Source organism: Melopsittacus undulatus, chromosome 11 (assembly GCF_012275295.1).
Source record: "Melopsittacus undulatus isolate bMelUnd1 chromosome 11, bMelUnd1.mat.Z, whole genome shotgun sequence".
NCBI classification, from domain to species: Eukaryota; Metazoa; Chordata; class Aves; order Psittaciformes; family Psittaculidae; genus Melopsittacus; species Melopsittacus undulatus.
The window spans coordinates 10,084,679-10,103,383 of NC_047537.1; the positions used below are offsets into that span (position 1 = coordinate 10,084,679).

General features: G+C 57.8%; 3 protein-coding genes across 9 annotated transcripts; 1 reads left to right on the forward strand and 2 right to left on the reverse strand.

The window, feature by feature from the left end:
* Positions 1-290: 290 nt before the first annotated feature.
* On the reverse strand, positions 291-8,712 carry WDR31 (WD repeat domain 31). Of its 7 annotated transcripts, none has more exons than XR_004081396.2 (11): positions 6,221-6,353; positions 5,547-5,812; positions 5,085-5,159; positions 4,068-4,212; positions 3,882-3,982; positions 3,412-3,479; positions 2,491-2,632; positions 2,125-2,226; positions 1,744-1,906; positions 728-1,279; positions 291-550 (listed from the first exon to the last, which is right to left on the reverse strand). XR_004081396.2 is itself a non-coding variant. In XM_031054482.2 (11 exons), the coding sequence occupies exons 2-11, from the start codon at positions 6,265-6,267 to the stop codon at positions 1,119-1,121; spliced, it is 1,134 nt and encodes a 377-aa protein (XP_030910342.2). In that variant the 5' UTR covers positions 6,268-6,354; positions 8,563-8,712; the 3' UTR covers positions 291-1,118. The 7 variants fall into 7 exon arrangements, 6 of the variants coding, with proteins under 6 accessions (XP_030910342.2, XP_005140735.2, XP_030910340.2 ...); XM_031054482.2 differs by adding an exon at positions 8,563-8,712 and having other exon boundaries at positions 291-1,279; positions 5,547-5,676; positions 6,221-6,354; XM_005140678.3 differs by lacking the exon at positions 2,125-2,226 and adding an exon at positions 8,563-8,712 and having other exon boundaries at positions 291-1,279; positions 5,547-5,676; positions 6,221-6,354.
* Positions 8,713-8,715: 3 nt separating this feature from the next.
* On the forward strand, positions 8,716-17,215 carry BSPRY (B-box and SPRY domain containing). The gene is made up of 6 exons (XM_034067799.1): positions 8,716-8,828; positions 9,192-9,290; positions 9,406-9,636; positions 11,135-11,160; positions 12,491-12,615; positions 15,924-17,215. Exons 1-6 carry the CDS (start codon positions 8,772-8,774, stop codon positions 16,448-16,450), a joined length of 1,065 nt encoding a protein of 354 aa, XP_033923690.1. The 5' UTR covers positions 8,716-8,771; the 3' UTR covers positions 16,451-17,215.
* HDHD3 (haloacid dehalogenase like hydrolase domain containing 3) lies at positions 17,132-18,700 on the reverse strand. The gene has a single exon (XM_005140677.3). It carries the CDS (start codon positions 18,415-18,417, stop codon positions 17,701-17,703), a length of 717 nt encoding a protein of 238 aa, XP_005140734.2. The 5' UTR covers positions 18,418-18,700; the 3' UTR covers positions 17,132-17,700.
* Positions 18,701-18,705: the final 5 nt, after the last annotated feature.

The window sequence follows — 18,705 nt, forward strand, 5'->3', positions numbered from 1 at the left end:
TGTGGCTTCAAGCTTGATTTGCATTTAAAGAAGGGAAAACTTGGTGTCAGTGTTAGAGGAACACGGTACCCTAAGTGTGGGGGTCTGTGTGCCCTTTGTGTTCACCCACAGGTGGTGTTAAAGGCCAGGGAAGTTTCTTTTCTGTGTACCACCTCATGACCTTGATGAGCTGGATGCTTCAAATGCACGTAGGCATCTCCTGTGTAAGTTTTTGCTGTGTCTCACCTGAGGTGATGTGAGAAAGGGTGTTTCAGTGTAGGACTGTCTTGTTCTAACATACACACTGCAGGGAGCTTTCTTACTTGATGTTTATTCTTTAGATTGAGGCTTTGCAAATGTTGTGTTCTGGAAAATCAAAGCATGTTTTGAATGTGCCTGTGGGGCCCAGTGAGGAATGGAGAAATTACAGGAACTTCCCAGCACAGTTTGCTTTCTGTCTGCCACCATAAAAACCCCTCGGGGGGAAAGAGGAGAGTGGTTCATGTCCTTGCTGTCAGCTGGAGCAGCTCGGTGTTCATTGGCAGCATGAACATAGTTCTGCTCTCAGCACCTGCAGTGGAGATGGTGTTTTAAGAAAACCTATTCACGAGTTACTGTTCTTCTGAAAAGCACTTTGTGGGCTTTCTCCTCCCTTCTGAGTAGTGGGGTGGCAGCTCCCATGTGCTCTGTGCCAGCTCTTATTTGCTCCCAGAGAAAATACCCTGGGATGAGAGGTCAGAACACCAACCTTGTTCTGCATCAACAGGACCACAGCCAGCAGGTCGGTGGAGCTGAGCTGCTCACAGAGTGGCACTGGGCACAGTCATACAGGTTGTACAGGCAGCCACCTCTCGTGGTGACTTACCCCCTTCCAATTGCAGCTGAGCTCAGGCTGACCTGGCACCCCCCGGTGCTGCTCCCTGGGGGAGCTGCCTGTGGGGAGGTTTGTCAGTAACACACGAGGCTCACTCAGGAACAAGACCGTGGCCTGGATGCATCCATGCTGTGGCTGTTCCAGGCAGCTCCAGTGCCTTCCCCACTCACAGGCTGAAAGCAGTGGGTGCTGTCACTGCTGAGCCCACATCACAGCTCTGCAGGCACAAAGCGGTGCTTGTGGAGCCACCTGCCCTCTGCTGCGGTCAGAACACTCCCACCTCCTCCAGCACCGGCTCCGCACTCGCACGCAGCCGGAGGACGTGGATCCCCGAGCTGGAAGTGGCACAGAGCAGCGTGGAGCTGTCGCAGGCAGCCAGCGAGGACAATGCTCCTGCCCCATCCAGGTACAGTGTGGCCAGGCAGGCTGAGGAGGGAACAGAGAAGCCACTGAGGTGAGACACAACCGCAGCAACCTCCCACTCCCTCTGCTCTGTCTTTGTCCCTCTCCTGCATCCCCACATCGGGATGTCCCCTTTAAACAAGGGACTCTCCATCTCCATAAGCCCCACTGTGGGTCTGTGTTGCCCAGTCAGGCAGTGGCCAGGGAACAGGAATCCAGGCTGAGGTCAGGCTCTGCCCCTTCTGTGGAGGGGAGGCAGGGATGGATTAGATGGACATGGGAAAGAGAAGTAATTTCCCATTTCCTTGGCTGGGGGACAAGCAGAAGCCCCTGGGTTTGCTCTGGGGCAGCTCCAGCCTGCCCTGCAGCTGGATTAGAGGAAAACCCAGAGATCTCAGGCTTCACTGTGCCCATCAGCACCGGGAGACAAACCAAGCAGCAGCTCTGTTACCCAGAGTGGGGCACTGAGCTGCCGGGCCCTGTCCTACCTGTAGTGTCTCGGTCCCAGACCTTCACGGTGCTGTCAAGTGAGGCTGTGGCGATGCTGGGGGCGAGCGTGGTCCCCCACGGGAGGAAAACCCCCGAGGTCGTGGTCTGGAAGTGCCCTTTGTACTCACACACGTGGCTCCTCGTCTGCCGCAGGTCCCACAGCTGCAGGGCACAGGCAGAGGTCAGAGCTGGATGCCCACAGGCATCGTCTCAAGGACGTGGTGAATCCTGAGAGTCACTTATGTTACACGATAGCAGACTTTGGATCTAACTGGGGTGGATAATGAGGATGGAATATTTGACATTCTTTACTCAAGGATGTACCTGGAAAGGTTGCACTCGAGCATGCACAGTCACCACATTTCACATACTTTGCTAACCTGGCAAGAAGGCCCTGAGCTGTCTTCATTGTAAATAGTGGGAGTCACACCCACAGGTCTCACCCTCCCGATGCTCACACACAGCGCTGGGAACCTGCAGGACTGAACCATGGTTTGGAAATGCCTCCAGCATGGGGGTTCCTGGTGGGCTTTCTGTGCTCCTCAACACCATGGAACAAACCCCCAGGGCTTTAATCAAGAGCAGCCGCTCGGGTACCCCCTGAGCTCCAGCCTTGCCAAAGGGACAGGCAGGAAGATCCTAAGCAGAGGAGCACATGGCCCCGTGCCACGGACACGGGAACACAAACGCACCGCAGGCAGCTGCCTGCGCTGCTGTCCCGCTCGCACCGCGGGGCTGGCCCTCACCGTGGCCTCGCAGCCCTCGCCCGCGGTGCCGCTGCTGGTGCTCAGGCAGAGCCGCCCGTCGGGGCTCACGTCGCAGCAGGTCTGGATGTGCTGCTTGGCGGGGAAGCCGTGAGCCACCTCCAGCTGCCGCAGGTCCCAGAGCCTGGGAGGAACCGGGAGAGGAAGGGGGACTCTGATGCATCACTGCCATGATGGTCATCCCTCCATGCCCCCTGCACTAACCTTGCTGCTGTCCCTTTCCTTCCCCCAGCAAGCCATACCCCCAAAGCTCTCCCCGCATCCATTCAGGATCCAGCTCCAGCCGCTGGAGCTGTGCCAAGATTTCTTCTTTACGGATTCTCCTTTTCACCCAGTCACCACCAGTGCTGCTTACAGCCACCAGGGTCCCTGTCCTGGCCTCCCCTGGTCATGCTCCGAGACCCAGGGGAGCTGGAAGGTGGCTTCTGTCCACCCCAGCAGGGTACAGGAGGCTGGGTGGTGAGGACAAAAAACAACAGTAACAGCTCTTTGTGCTCTGGGATTTTCCATAACCCCCATGTGCCCCAGGCTGTGTGGCCACCTACAGAATTCCATATGATCATAGAATCCCAGCCTGGTTTGTCTTGGAAGAGACCTTAAAGCTCCTCCAGCTCCAACCCCTGCCACGGGCAGGGACCCCTTCCACTGGAGCAGCTGCTCCAAGCCCCTGGGTCCAACCTGGCCTTGAACACTGCCAGGGATGGGGCAGCCACAGCTTCTCTGGGCACCCTGTGCCAGCGCCTCAGCACCCTCACAGGGAACAGCTTCTGCCTAAGAGCTCAGCTCAGTCTCCCCTCGGGCAGGTTCAAGCCATTCCCCTTGGCCTGTCCCTACAGGCCCTTGTCCCAAGCCCCTCTCCAGGTCTCTTGTCCCCCCTTCAGGCTCTGGGGGACTCTCATTTACCTGACTGTTTTATCCTCTGAGCTCTGGATGACATAAGGCTCCCCAGGCACCCAGCACAGATGTGTGACCTGTGGGAAGGCACAGGTGAGCAGGAGGCAGCCCTGTGCAGCCGGGGCTGATGTCCTGCAGACACTGAGCCACCGTGGCCACGTCCTCTGCTCCTCGTGCTGGGCTCTGAGCAGAAAACTGGGGCAGTTTTTTCTTGCTTCCCACCAACTCCTCCCCTCACGTGTCCCAAACAGCTCCCACTGAGAGCATCCATCAGCTGCTGCGTGGCTCTGGGCATCTCTGTGCTTTACGGTTACCTGGAGAGTGCAGTAACCAGCCTGCAGCCCTGCCCTCCCCAGGTGCAGCCTGAGCAGTGTCTCAGGGCTGTCCTGAAACACCAAGCTCAGAGCAGATGCACCTCACACGGTGAGAAACTGGCACCCAGCTGCCGTGATGGGATGCACGGAACCGGCCGCTCCTACCAGGTTCCTGCGGGTGATGGCTCTGCGCAGACACCGCCCGGTCTCTGTGTCCCACTTGCACACGGTGTTGTCCCGTGAGCCCGTGCACAGCTGGGAGGCATCTGCAAGCACACGTTCCTATTGACAGCGACAGCCAGGAATGGTTGTCAAGAAATCCCTGGGGAATGGGAGCCTGGTGTCCCTCACCCGGGCTCACAGCCAGGCCTGTCACAACCAGGTCATGTGCTGCAAAGTGCTGCCTTGGTCCTGGTGTCCCCTGGAGCTCCCACATCATCGCTGTCTTGTCCCGGGATGCGCTGAAGACTCTGCTGGAATCAGGGGCTGAGGTGACCTGGGCAGAACAAGATGGGAAGCGGCATGGCCTCATCACCACCCCTCTGCAGCCGTGTCAGAGCCCAGGATGGGCAGAAACACAACTGGGGAGAGACCAGCCTTCAGACCCTGCTCTGCCCGTGCTGATGTGCGTGTGCCCGACTGCCCAATGCTCACACTGAGACTTCTGCTCTGCTGGATCCTGGCATAGGCAAACCCCAACACAGCAGGACCAGGGGAACCGCTCAGCCCCAGTGCAGGCCCTGCTGTGACCATGCAGGTTGTGGTGGGGAGCATCGGGCAGCATCATCCCAGGACCCCCTGTGTCCAACCTGGCCTTGAACACTGCCAGGGATGGGGCAGCCACAGCTTCTCTGGGCACCCTGTGCCAGCACCTCAGCACCCTCACAGGGAACAGCTTCTGCCTAAGAGCTCATCTCAGTCTCCCCTCTGGCAGGTTCAAGCCATTCCCCTTGGCCTGTCCCTACAGACCCTTGGCCAAAGCCCCTCTCCAACAAGAATAAAACCCAAGAACAACAATGAGTCTCGTGGAATGAAGCCTGACACAAGTGAACAGCATCTCTGGATGAAAAACTTGGCCTAGGAATTCATCCGGAGCTGCTGCTAAGTAGTCTCTAGGCAGGGAGAGCATGTCCAAGTGTCCTGGAACCCTGTTTAGCCCAGATGCAACCACTCCGTGCCACTTCCCTGGACAGCAAAGTATCAGTGGGGACCCTGGGAAAGACCTAGCACACCCTGCTACCCCCGTCCCTCTGAGGGAGCACCACGATCTCTCTGCGGGTGACAAACCACTGCTCCATCACTCCTGGCTCCGGGTTTCTGACCAGTAGGAGCAGAGGAGACCCCTGCACTCAGCCCATTGTCACTCACCTTGGTGACCTCCCGCTGGTGGCCTGTGAACCGCTGCAGCACAGCCCCGGACCTCCAGCTGCAGACAGCCAGGCTCTGTGGAGCAGGACAGGAGAGCAGCCCATGAGCACGGACACACACCTCCCTGGTCCTGTTATTGTGAGCCCTGCACTTGGAGAGGGGGTTCTTCTGGTCTGAGCTCCTACAGAGCCCATCCACTGCCAGGTCCTGTAAGGGCCAGTCCAGTGACTCCAAGCCTGGGTGAGAGCATTTGATGTGATCTGAGCTCTACAGAGCTTCTAAAACTTGGTTCAGTGTTTGCCCTAGCTCTAAGCTCATCTCGTGTTCCTAAATTCAGGAACTGACAAAGTTGGAACCATTCATGGGAATCTCTAAAGCTCACACAGAAACCCCATTTTCCCAGCCTGGCAATACAGTTCCCACCTGTGACCATGCTGTGCCCTGTGGCAAGGGGAGCCTCACCTTGTCCCTTGCTCCGGACACACACAGGTCTGGTTTGAGAGCAGCCACTGCAGTGACAGCATCGCTGTGTGCAAGGCTGTGCTGCGGAGCGGCTCGAGCGGGTCCCACCTCTCCCATGGAGCCATCGGCCCTGCACAGGCAGAGACAGCAATGGAAGCTGATGATGCTCTGGGCACAGTCAGGGTGCTCTGGGCATGGTCCAGGTGCCCTGCCCCAGTGAGACTGAGGTGGCATCTGTGGCTGGGCTGAAGAGGAACAACATCTGCCTTTAGAGAGCAAAAGAGAAGCTGTGAATGGACAAAGGCATCCCCTGGACTGGATGGGATGGAACAGACCTATTCCACCTCCAGACCTGCTAAATATTCAGGGTGAATATGACAGTGCACTCTGTGCTGGTCAAAGAAGGAATTCCTATCTCTCCAGCCTCCTCTTCCACTGACACCAGCCTGGCTCTGGGCTCTGCTGCTCTCTGACACCCAACACCCTTCTTGCCAAGCACATCAAGTCCCCCTGTGCTGCCACCCTGGGCTCTCAGCTGCTTCCAAGGCAGAGATCACACACCCTGCTGCCAGATACGGAGTTATTTCATAGAATCCCAGCCTGGTTTTGGTTGGCAGGGACGTTAAATTTCGTCCAGTTCCAACCCCTGCCACAATCATCTGGCATTGCTTTACCTGTATTTGGTGGTGTGGACGCTGAATTTGCTCTGCAGTTTCCCCATAGCCCTGCCGATGAGCACGGCTCCTGCTCTGGCCAGCAGTGATGAGCATCACATCAGCATCTTGGGTACATGCTGCTGGGACATGATCTGGGGTTGAGGGGACACATTAGTGGGAACCCCGAGAGGTTTTTGCTTGTTATATAGACAGGAGAAGTTGCTGATAATCACAGAAACCCTGGTTTGTGTTGGAAGGGACCTTAAAGCTCATCCAGTTCCAACCCCTGCCACAGGCAGGGACACCTTCCACTGGAGCAGCTTGCTCCAAGCCCCTGTGTCCAACCTGGCCTTGAACACTGCCAGGGATGGGGCAGCCACAGCTTCTCTGGGCACCCTGTGCCAGCGCCTCAGCACCCTCACAGGGAACAGCTTCTGCCTAAGAGCTCAGCTCAGTCTCCCCTCAGGCAGGTTCAAGCCATTCCCCTTGGCCTGTCCCTACAGGCCCTTGTCTCAAGCCCCTCTCCAGGTTTCCTGCGGCCCCTTTAGGCACTGGAAGCTGCTCTCAGGTCTCTAGAAGCAGGGAGTGGGACTGGATAATCTTTAAGGTCCCTTCAACCCGAACCATTCTACGATTCTATGATGACTTCATGTAAAGCTTGGAGTGGTCTTCCCACCTCCAAACTCCAGCCCCAGGTTCAGGCTAGACAAGACCATCTTGACAACCCAGATGCATTCATTACATAACCCCTTGCTGTCCAGGCTGAGGCCAGGCTGCCCCATCCCAACCTGTATCACAGCAGCCAGGCCCCACAAGCTGCAGGAGCCTTGGTTAGAGCAGGGCCTGAGGAAGCACCTTTCCTCTAATCCTCGGGGGTCACGGCCCCAGTACAAGCCAGTTTCAATGGCAGTGAATCGCCATGGTCAGTAATTGGCTTCTCCTGAGCTCCAGACACGCTAATGGGATGTAGCCTGCAGCCGGTGCACATCAGTGCTCCCGTCTGCCGGGGCAGTGGGGTTCTGCTCAGAAAAACCAGAAGAGAAAACACAGCCGCTTGTTCCAGCAAAGAAATCCGTGCGTCAGGCTCTGCCAACAGCCAAGCCTGGGAGCACTGAGTGAGAGGGGTTGGGGGTCTGCAAACCATTCCCTGTCTAATTTTACCCTGGCAGCTTTTGTGATTAGCAGTCAGTAACACCCGCTAATCCCCACCTGCTCTGCCCCTGCGTTTGCTTGTTCTGCAGACGTGGAGAAGGAGCAGGGACAGTTCAGCAATTCACTGCTTCCCATCAGACCAAGTGTGGAACTCCCTTCAGTGCTGGAATCACAGAACCCAGCCTGCTTTGGGCTGGAAGGGACCTTGAGCTTGAAGCAATTTTTGGAAGTTGTTTTTCCTGCCCATCAAGATTCCAGGGTAAAACCTAAATTCTCCCGTTTTAATCGCGGTCCTTGCCGTGTCCCAGCCCTCAGTGTCCTGCTGGTGCTCAGGGCAAGCAATCCCCATCTGTAGGACAGCTCAGAGCAGTGCCCCAGGGCACAGAGCTGCCGAGCGGGGTCTGTCTGTGCCCAGCTGCCTGCTCCTGCCCGCTGCTCACTGCGGGTTTTGCTGAGCCCTGAACAAGAGCCGCAGCTGCAGGATGCTCACCTGTGGCTTCCCTACACGTTTTCCATGAGCCCAGTCCATTACAAAGCTCTCTGATACCACAGGGACCCTGCAGCAGCTGATCCGTACAAAGCTGCCCCTCTGGAAGGCTGATTTTCTCCCTGGAGGATCTCCGATCCTCCCTTCCCCCATCAGTTGCTTAACAGAGACCAAACCCATGGTTTACTCCAGTATTTAAAGCATAACCAGTGCTGCTGCCTCAACCTGAGACACTGCAATAGATCCAAACCATGGAATAGGGAAACAACTGTATCCACAACAGTGGGCGCAAGAGTCGTGGCAGCTTCCTCCTTCTTTTCACAGGGTGTTAAACATCCCTTAGGAGACAGGGGTGGATGCAGGGGCAGCCCCAAGGCCCTATAGCCGGGTGTGACCCCATGGCGATGATGTGGGACCCTACAGCTGGGTTGACCCCCTGGTGATGACCTGAGGCCCTACAGCCGGGAGGGACCCATGGCAAGAGCACAGGTCTCTGTAGCTGGGGGTAACCAGACGGTGCGGCCCTAGGTCTCTACAACGGGGGTGCCCCCGTGGATGCTAATGGGGAGCATCCCGAGCCCCTGTACGTGGGCAGCCTGGTGGGTGCGGTGTGGGCACAGACCAGGTCCCTGCAGCCGGGCCGGCCCCATGGAGAGGCCTTGGGGCAGCCACCGCGGGCCCGGGAACCCGCCCTGTGGGGCCGCTCCCGCCGCGCACTTACCGGGAGCGGGCGGGGCCCCGACGTCCGTCCCGTCCCGAACCGTCCCGTCCGCGTTCCCCGGCTCCTCGGCAGCCGCACCGTGCAGCACCGCACTGTACCGGGGCCGTACCTGAGCCGTGCCCGTACCGTACCGTACCGTGCCGGGGCGGGGCTGTGTGCGAGGCCCGGGCGGGGCCGCCGCCGCCCAGCGGCAGGTGCCGGGCCGCAGGATGGCCCAGCGGGGCCGGGAGCCGCGGCCGCTGGCGGAGCGGGCGGCGGAGCTGCGGGTGAGCGGCGGCGGGGACCGGGACCGGGACCGGGATCCTGCCCCGGGGGTGCCTCAGCCTCGGGCCGGGCCCTTTCCCCGGTGCCCGCCGGGGCCGAGGGGAGCGCGGGGCGTGCGGGACTGCCTGAGGCGGGGCGGGTGTGGGTCTGGGGCTGTCCGGGGGGGGCTTCCTTGGGCAGGCTGTGGGCTCGGGGGGTCCCTGTTGAGGTGTGGGGCTGTGAAGGTGGAGGGGGGCAGCCTGTGGGGAGCCTGACAGGGTGGGGGCCATGTGGGGGGGCTATGGAGTGGTTCACCCGTGGGCAAGGAAGGGGTCTCTCTATGGTCTCTCTGCGTGGTGCCCGAACACCCCCATGTTGTGCTCCAGAACAAGATCGTGGACCGGTGCGAGCGGCTCCAGCTGCAGAGCGCTGCCATCGCCCGGCACGTGGACGAGGTGCTGCCGGCCAAGGACCAGGCTGTCCTGGTGAGTCCCGCTGGGGCCTGGGCTCGGTGTGGGGTGGTTCAGAGCCGGCAGGGGCAGTCGGTGCTGTCGGTGGGGCTGAGCAGGGTGGATGCTCCTCGTGCCCCTCGCCCCACAGAGCGCAGCCAGCGTGGCGCGGGAGCGGGTGATCCAGAGGCTGATCTTCGTGGGGAACGCGTGTGAGAACGAGGAGCAGCGGCTGCTGGAGAGGGTGCACGCGGAGGAGGAGCGGGCGCACCAGAGCATCCTGACCCAGCGGCTGCACTGGAGTGAGGCCCTGCAGAAGCTGGCTGCCCTCCGAACCTACCTGGTGGACACGATCACCAGCCTGGATGACCAGGAGCTGGTGGTGAGTACTGCTGCTTGTAGCCAGGGACAGCACAGTCAGCCCAGGGGTGACCTAAGCTTTCAGTGATGGGTCTTAAATACAGTGTTCAGCAGCCTGCTGCACTGATAGCATGGAGGCAGAGCCAGACAGGACCTGCATTTGCAGATCTAGCTCAAGGAACCTCCTTCCCCTGGTTCCTTGAGCCAGGAACTGATGGCTCTTTTACCTGGCTCAAGCCCCTGTAGTCCTAGAGCATCTGTTCTGCACACTGCTGCTTCTGCTTGCAGTGAGGTTCACAAGTACCCAGGCTCAGGACTCCCAGCCTGAATCTTGAAGCTGCCAGCCCTCAGATCCCTTCCACTGGGCAGCCAGGACAGCTCTGGGCTGGGAGCTGCTCTTACAGCAGTTAATGGAGCCACCAGTTTTCTAGGGCTGTGTCCAGTTTTAACCACATGACCCTCGGTAGCACCTGCAGCTCATCCTGAGAGCTTGCCCTGTTGTCTGGCCCATCTCTGCTGGGGATGTTCACTGTGCAGAGCAGCCAGTGCTTCCCTCTGCTCAGTTCCTGCTCTGGCTGTTAAATCATCTCACTTTACGCAGGCAAGTCCTTAGAGGCACACACCTCCTGCCTTGCTCTCAGCCTCTGCTTGTCAGGTGTAACTTGTGAAGTGGGGGCAGCAGCTCTGCTGGATCCCATGGGCAAAAGGCAGATGCTGCTCCTGTGGTGGGAAATGCAGCTCCAGTCCTGCTGCAGCCTCTTGGCCTTGCTGGGGAGAGCAGGGGGTGGAAAGCAAGATCCATCCCATGCCTGTGACAGAAAACAGGGAGACCCTCAGTTTCTCCTTTTGCCACATAGTGGAGGGGAAGTGGGGCTCACACATTCCCCACCTTGGGATGTTGGTGTTGGTGCTCGTGTCTGTCAGGAATTGATACGTGTCATGCTGCAGGACAGTGAAAGGCACGCAGGGCACTCTGCAGCTCGTATTTGAGCAGGGATCAAATGTTCTCCTACCACTTTGTCAATGGAGCTGTACCCTGAGAACACACCCGCCAGCGGGTGCAGAAACAAGTGGGACTGACCAGGAGGTTGTTTGACTCGTGACTCGGGTCCTCCACAGCTTCACCCCTCACTGAAAGCTTTGGGGGTGTTTGCTGCAAGCACAGGGTGTTCCTGCAGCGTGCCCTGGTGGGATAAGGGACAGGGGGACCTCAGGGCTGGGGTTCTCATGCTCTGGGCAGGGCAGGGTGCAGGGCATCTGTCAGCGCAGACAGGCTGGTGCCTACCAGAGGGTGTGGAATTAGAGCTAGCAGAGTCCTGAGTCAGGGAGCAGAAAGTGCTGCAGCTGGAGAAATGGGTGCTGGTTCCCCTGCTCCCCATGGTGAGTGCTGGCATGAGGAGTGGTTTCTGTGGGTCAGGAAGGAGAACAGTGCTGCCTGGGTTTGCAGTGCCCAGCCTGGGTTTGGGGTTTTATCTGTGGGCATTGCTGCTGTGATGATTTTTTTCTCTCCTTGTTCACAGCGTGCGGAACAAGAGATCTTTGAGAGGTTAGTACCTGCTGCTCCTGCTCCTTTCCCTGCTCCAAGCTTGCCTGCACCCCTTGGCTCTCGCTGAGAGCAGCATGCCCTTGCTCAGGTAGCTGGTGACACCCCTGCTTCCTCCCTCATGCTGCTCTTGTGGGGTCCAAGGGCACAGAATAGGGATCCCTCCTGTCTCTGCGTCCCATGCTACTAGAGACAGAGGTGTCTGGCACCTAGAAACACTGTATCTGCAATGTCTTTCTGGATGTACTGGCTCTTGCTTATGGGGGATCTCCTCCAGCTCCCCCGAAAACTCCACGGGGCTCACAGGGAGATGGAGCATGCCTGCCCCTGGCCTGATGGCAGGAGATGGGATGGTCCATCCCCAAAGCTGGAGTGCTCCATGTGTGGGGTTGCTGCTGGCACCACATTGCCCAGAGCAGCAGCGTGCCCAGACTTGTGCTGCCTCCTTCCCTGAGAGGCAGGATATACTGAGGGGTGAACCAAGGGCTGATGTCAGCATTCCAAGGCCAGTTGGATGGGGCTTGGTGCAACCTGCTCTAGTGGAAGGTGTCCCTGCCCATGGCAGGGATTGGAACTGGATGAACTTTAAGGTCCCTTCCAACCCAAACCAGTCTGGGATTCTGTGATTTCTAGCAGTCATCACCAGTAACATGGTGCTGCCCTTGCCTGTGCAGGCAGTGTGGTGGCTGCATTTTACAGGCATTGCTTTCTGAGGCTGCTACAAGGCTGCTGCCTGGACTCTGCTGCCCAGAGGACTTTCAGGGGTATTTTTGCCTGGACCCTACCTATGGACAGCAGGAAATGTGCTCCAGCACATCACAGCAGCCTGTGCCAGAGCCTTTACTTACAGCCATGAGTTGTGTGTGCTGCAGGCCGTGGGAGCCCAGCAGATCCCCCATCTCCTGGCTATGCTCTGTGAAATCTGGAGTTGCTCTCTCGTTACATCCCCCCTGCTCTGAGCCAGCCTTTGTTGGTGCAGGGGGAATTCTGACTCTCCCAGCGGCCTCTTCATTGTGCTCCTCTTGTACCTGAGCGGCTGCTCTCAGATGCTTTTGCTCTGTGTCAGGTGAGTGAGGAGCCTGTTGGCTCAGGCTGCTGGGATTGTACTTGAAACACTGAAGTCCTTTCAGAAGGGGCTGTAATTGAAGCCAACCGAAACTATCACTTACGATAAGAGCTTGTTGAGGAATTCCTGCTGTAGTTGCTCTGTGCTCCTCTTGCAACTGCTCCAGCTGGCATTTCTGCCATACCTCCTTGTGATTGTGATAAACACCTCCCAGCTCTGGTCAATAAATTATTGTATCTCAAACTACCTCTTGTTTTCCCTTGCTAGGACAGAGGTGGCAGAGGGAATCTTAGAGCCACAGGACTCCCTGAAGTTAAACTTTAACCAGACGTGTGTTCAGAGTCCACTGCTGCATCGACTGTGGGCCTCTGCTGTTCTCTGCTGCATCACAGGTCAGTGTCTCCTGCAGGTCCCACACTCCCTGGGCATTCCTGTACACCCATTCATGTTGTGCCCTAAGAAACACCCTGATGCTGTGTCCTGCCCAACCCCTGCCATATGCTTGGAGCCTCCAGCCAGGGGAGCAGCAGCAGTGGCTGGGGTGGGGGGTAGGGGCTGCAAGCAGCTGGGTTTGGCTAGGAGGAGAACTGGGGTTTGGAAGGGTTGTGCCCTGTATCAGCTCTGTGGCTTAGCCCCACTTGGTTTCTTTTGCTGCTCCCTGGGTCACTGTCAGCACTGAAGCTGGTGCTGCTGTTAGGAGTCTCTGTCACAGAAACCTTCACTGTGTCCAGCATTGGCCTGCTGGTGATTTTAAAAGAGGTGAAGTCACCCATGTGGTGTCTGTGAGACACTGACCTGCTGCAGTGAGAAGGGGGGGAATGCAGTAGCTTTCTGATCCTAAGGTGAGGCTGTGGCTCTGCACCCCCCGAGGTTTGTTCAGCTCTTGCTGTACAGCTGAGGTTCCATGGGAGGTGTTTGTGCTCTGGGCAGGTTTTACCAGGCTGGTGTTGGTTGTGTTGAGCAGGGAGAGGGTTTGCTTCTGGCTGTGCTCTGCTCCAGTGGCTGGCTGGGAAATGTCTGCTTTTACTCCTGCTTTCAGGCCATCCTTAGAGCATTTCAATTACATCCTTTGTTCCTCAAAGGTGGCACCATCCTTCACAGCCAGAGAACATTTGTCCTGTTTGCTGCCTGGTGAGCAGGCCCTGGGGTGACCTTTCAAAGCTTCTGCATTAACTTCTGATTTTGGCTCATCTCACTTTTGATGCTGATGAGCAGTTTCCAGTGTCCCCTGTTTCCAGTTTTCCCTGTTTCCAGGACCTTCTCAAAGGTGTGCACTTCAGGCATTTGCTCTTGTGGTTTTGAGTGCTAGCTTCAGGACCAACCGCCATCATCATTTGTTTCTTCTACTGCAAACTCTGGTCTAGCTCTTCCTTTGGGATTAATTTCCCTCCCGGTGTCTGAGTGCTGGCACTGGTGCAAACTCTTGTACTTGGCACATCTCGATGGTTCAGAGCCATCGAGTCAAGCAGGAAAACTTTCCATGATTCTCTTTGTTTTCACATGTTGTTTTTTTTGTTGGATTCCTCTCCCATAGCCTCCTTATGAAATGGAATGGCTCTCAGGCATTCAGCTCTTGTAGTGCGGCACTTCACGCACAGACAGTTCGCTCTGTTTGGCTTTAGTTGGGTGGGTTTTTGTCTGTTGTTCCATTTGCCATGCCATTACTGCATGCCGAGGATGCCTGCCATACCCTTGCATACTTCATTAGACCATAGTGCACCCAGGACCTAGCCTTAGAGACAGAGTATTCACTGTGGTGGTCCTAGCTTTCTTCCAGAGACAGTAACGTTGTGTTTCACTTGGTGGTCCCTCCTTCCAGAGATGGCTGAACAGGCATCAGTCTTGTTTGCTTAGAAACAGTAGATTCCTCACCTTGAGGGTTTGTGCTGTAGCCTCTCAAAGACCTGCAGGCCAGCAGGAAACAGAACCTTCACTTCACACTTGAAAATAAACATGATTCCTTTGATGTCTTCACTTGGCATCCAGGCTTCTGTGTTGCTTAGGTTTGGGGTTCACAAAGGTCTGCAGGGACAGGCCAAGGGGAATGGCTTTAACCTGCCAGAGGGAAGACTGGGATGAGCTCTTAGGCAGAAGCTGTTCCCTGGGAGGGTGCTGAGCCACTGGCACAGGGTGCCCAGAGAAGCTGTGGCTGCCCCATCCCTGGCAGTGTTCAAGGCCAGGTTGGACACAGGGGCTTGGAGCAAGCTGCTCCAGTGGAAGGGGTCCCTGCCTGTGGCAGAACCCCTGCTGGGTTCTGGATGAGCTGGAGGAGCTTTAAGGTCCCTTTCAACTCAAACCAGGCTGGGACTCAATGATACGGTAGAGCTCTCGCTGGCAAATGACTCACCTGCTCCAGTCTTGTTTCCTTGGCAGTTTAAGACATAAAATGGGTGTAGTGAGAGCAGAGGAAGGCTGGGCAAGGAGGGACACCCACAGGTGGAAACACTGTCCCCTGGGAGCAGGTGAATCAGTTGGGCTTTGGCCTCATCTCTTGAATTTACAGAGCTGGGAGACACTCGTGTAGTTGTTCAGGACTCACACATGCTCTGCTGAGGGGTTTCATGCAGGGTGAGCAGTGCTGGGTGCTATCACCCATGGGTTTGCAGTGGTGCAGAGCCCTGGTGGGTGCCAGTGTCCTGCAGCCAGCCTGGCTCTTGCCCTGGGTTGCTGCTCACTGGGTTTGTGCTGTGGTGCAAGGGCAGCCCCTTCATTCACAGCAAAACCAAATCATGGCCATGCTCATCTGTAATGCCCAGTGCTTCCTCCCTCCACTGTTCCCAGCATGCTTGGTTGATAAATAACTTGGGCTTTATAGGAGGAAAGGGATTTCCCTGCCCAGCCCTCTCCATTCCTTCTTGTTCCTGTATTTCCAGCTCTGCAGGATTTCTGCAAAGAGCCCTCCCTCCTTGTGCAGGCTCCTGACTCACCTGGGCTAGGGGAGAAGAAGTCAGATCCTGCTCACCCACAGTGGGGGTGGGAAGGGATACAGGAGCTGAGGTTTGGGTCACTCCCAAAAGTGGGATGAGCCAAACCCGTGGAGTTCTGATCTGTGGGGACCTGGGCATGGGACAGAGTAAGATGAGCAGTGTGTTGTTCAGCCTGGAGAAGAGAGGGCTCTGGGGAGACCTTAGAGCAGTTCCAGTGCCTAAAGGTGCTACAGGAAACCTGGAGAGGAGCTTGGGACAAGGGCAAGTAGTGATAAGACAATGTGGGATTCAATCTGAAAGAAGGTTCATTTAGATCAGACATTAGGAAGAAATCACTTATTGTGAGGGTGCTGAGGCGCTGGCACAAGGTGCCCAGAGAAGCTGTGGCTGCCCCATCCCTGGCAGTGTTCAAGGCCAGGTTGGACACAGGGGCTTGGAGCAGCTGCTCCAGTGGAAGGGGTCCCTGCCTGTGGCAGGTTTGGAGCTGGAGGAGCTTTAAGGTCCCTTCAGCCCAAACCGCTCCGTGATTCTGTGATCTTCTCTGACTCAGCAGCACTTGTAGTGCAAGGGGGGAGAGGGGCCAGGTAAAGTCTGGGCTTTGTTGAGTCCGGTTTGAGAATGGAAGCTGTCAGGAGCTGCTGTGCTGGCCCTCAGCCTGTGTCACCCCAGGGGAGCAGATGGGTTCCTCAGGAAAGAGGTGCAAGGGGAGGTTGGTTGTGATTGTGTTTCTGATGGCCACCGAGTCGGTGCTCACAGTGTGGCTCCTCTTCCAGGCTCCCAGGAGATTCACTTTGATGAGAAAACGCTCAGCCCCCACCTCAGCCTGTCGGAGGACAAGAAAACCCTGACCTTCAACCCCAAGAAAGCAAAAGTGGACTTGGATGGCCCGGAGCGGTTTGACCACTGGCCCAACGCTTTGGCTACCGCAGGTTTCCAGTCCGGAGTCTGTGCGTGGAGGATCAGTGTGGACAAGAGCTGTGCCTACAAGCTGGGGGTTTGCTACAGCTCCCTGCCACGGAAGGGCTCTGCCAACGAAGCCCGCCTGGGCTTCAACACTGCTTCCTGGGTCTTCTCGCGCTACGACAGGGAGTTCAGGTTCCTGCACGCCGGGCACCTGCAGGCCGTGGAGCTGCTCAAGGCTCCGGCAGAGATCGGGGTCCTGCTTGACCTGGCAGGAGGGGAGGTGTTCTTTTATGACCCCGATTCCTGCGCCATCCTCTTCTCCCACAGGGAGAACTTCACAGAGCCTCTGTACCCTGTCTTCGCTGTGGCACATGAGAGCATTTCACTTGTCCAGTGAGCAAAGCATTGTGCTCACTGAGGGGGTGAATATACAATTGTATGTACAGTGACTGTATGCACTATACAGTGCCTTTGTGGAGTAAAGGAGACCACACAGGACCTGCCTTCAGACTACATCTGTTCTCCATGTGTTTGACAGCAGCTTTCCCTTCCTCTGGGAGGATCACCCACCCCATCTGCCACAGCAAGGGGTCAGGGTGATGCCTGGCTCCATCATTTGATCTGTTATTTTATTCCCCTCTGACCAAAGGCAGCTTCCAGCCTGATGGTGGCTTCTTAAAGCAGGAGAAATAGGGAATGTTTCCTGTTTGACTTGACAACCCTGAACATGTGTTTGGAGGAATAGAAGGGAGGAGGCACATGGAAAGCAACATCACTAGGACACAGCTGGTGACATGCTTTGGCAGGAGCAGGGACAGTGCAAGGGCTGTCACCCGTGCGGACCTATGCCAACGCAGGGGCACCCCAAGGGGCTGTGGTCCATGGAGGAGCCCATGTCAGAGCAGAGGAGGAAGCAGCAAGGAGCAGCACAAACCCCACCTGAGCTGCTCCTTACCTTGCCAAGTTTGAGGGTTCAGTGTAATGTGGCAAAACCCCAGGGAGCTGACGTTAGGCCCGGAGGAAGAAGTGTTGGACTGAAGTTGAGCCAAGGGAGAAGGGTAGGAAAGGGGCCTCCGTGTTTGAAATTTGTCATCTTTATTACTCAATGCCCAAACTGGTACAGTTTAATTGTCAATACATTAAATGAAGTGAAATTGCCCAACTTCTGTTTTGTTGGCAGCAGGAGGCCAACAGCCACTGCTGGGAAGGGGGTGGTGGGGGTGGTGAGGTGGTCAGTCTGGGGTACACTGAGGTGATGAGGACTGCGTGTGGGTGCCCTGCATGGACCAGACCAATCTGAGACAGATCAGCCTGCGGCTGCTGGAGCCTCTCCCCAGCGTGACTGTGAAGGCATAAACCTCAAGGGCTGCCTCCATCCCTCCTGCCAGAAGGAGCCTGTGGAACACAGCTTGACCCAGGCCCCAGCTGTTCGGGACACCACCTTGCCCAGTGTTTGAGAGCTGTGAAAGCAGCAGCAATGCTTAATATCAGGTACACTTTATTTGCAGGACCCCTTCGTGCTCCACAGGCAGCACTGCTCCCTGCCCCTGCGAACACTTGTTTCTTTTCCCTGCCCAACCAGCAGCAAGAAGCCCCACGCTGGGACCAGTTCATGGCTCAGTAGCAGCGGTTCTACCCCGCACACAGCTACTCCTTCTCAATACGAGCCAGGAGCTGGCTCAGCGAGGACAGGACGTGCTCGGGCGGCACGTCCGGCTCCTCGCCCTGCCCCGCAGCCCGCAGCAGGAAGCTGTGCATGCCCACGGCCCGCGCTGCTCGGTAGTCCCGGCTGTAGTCATCCCCGACGTGAGCCGCCTGCCGGGGCAGGGCCCCACCGAGCCGCAGCGCCTGCTCGAAGATCCTCGCGTCGGGCTTGGCGCAGCCCGCGGCCTCGGAGGTGAGCACGAAGTCGAAGTGCTGCCGCAGCTCGCACTGGCACAGGATGCTTTCCAGCCGGTTGTCGAAGTTGGACACGACCCCCATGCGGAAGCCGCGCCGGCGGCACTGGCTCAGGGTCTCGCTGGCGCCCGGCAGCGGCTCCCAGTTGTTGGCGCTGCAGTAGTCGTGGTAGAGCTTCTCTGCCATGGCCGTGAGGACGCTCTCGTCCTGCACGCCCGAGAGCCTGAAGGTCTGCTTGACAACATCGACCCACCACTGCCGGGAGCTCAGCCCCCGGCCCTGCCCGTAGTTGGGGAAGCGCCGCCGCTGGGCCCCGTACGCCTCCTGGAAGGAGCGGCCGAGCACCTCCGGCTGCACCCGGAGGCCGTGAGCCCGGGCCTCGGCCGCGTAGCTGTGCCCCGGGGGCTGCCGCAGCCGCAGCAGAGTGTCCTTCACGTCCCACGTCAGCAAGCGGAGCCGCAGCATGGCCTCAGCGGAGCTCGGCACCGCGGCAGACCCGGGACAAGGGAGGGCAGAGCCGGGGGCGCTGCAGGCTCACGCCGGTCACTGCCGCAGGGGGGCGGGCACCGGCCCCATGCCCACATCACACCCGCGGGTGCCCGCGTTCCTCAGGGGGGCTCAGGGTCACGGACACGGCCGGGGGGGCCCCGCTCGCAGCCCCGCGGTGCAGTCAGGGCGGGCGCTGAACCCCCCACACCGTGGGTGCCGCAGCGGGGAGCGGAGCCGGGAGCGAGGGCTCCGCGGGGCTGTACC

What these genes read in the sequence shown, in the direction of transcription:
- WDR31 (XM_031054480.2), bottom strand. Translation starts at nt 5,780, where the DNA reads ATGCCACCTCAGTCTCACTGGGGCAGGGCACCTGGACCATGCCCAGAG. An exon ending in AGGCCTGGCTGTGAGCCCGG is followed by an intron (nt 3,983 to 4,067) that starts GTGAGGGACACC and finishes GTGTGCTTGCAG; the next exon opens with ATGCCTCCCAGCTGTGCACG. An exon ending in CCATCACCCGCAGGAACCTG is followed by an intron (nt 3,480 to 3,881) that starts GTAGGAGCGGCC and finishes GCCTTCCCACAG; the next exon opens with GTCACACATCTGTGCTGGGT.
- HDHD3 (XM_005140677.3), bottom strand. Translation starts at nt 18,417, where the DNA reads ATGCTGCGGCTCCGCTTGCTGACGTGGGACGTGAAGGACACTCTGCTG.
- BSPRY (XM_034067799.1), top strand. Translation starts at nt 8,772, where the DNA reads ATGGCCCAGCGGGGCCGGGAGCCGCGGCCGCTGGCGGAGCGGGCGGCG. An exon ending in AGCGGGCGGCGGAGCTGCGG is followed by an intron (nt 8,829 to 9,191) that starts GTGAGCGGCGGC and finishes GTTGTGCTCCAG; the next exon opens with AACAAGATCGTGGACCGGTG. An exon ending in GAACAAGAGATCTTTGAGAG is followed by an intron (nt 11,161 to 12,490) that starts GTTAGTACCTGC and finishes TTCCCTTGCTAG; the next exon opens with GACAGAGGTGGCAGAGGGAA.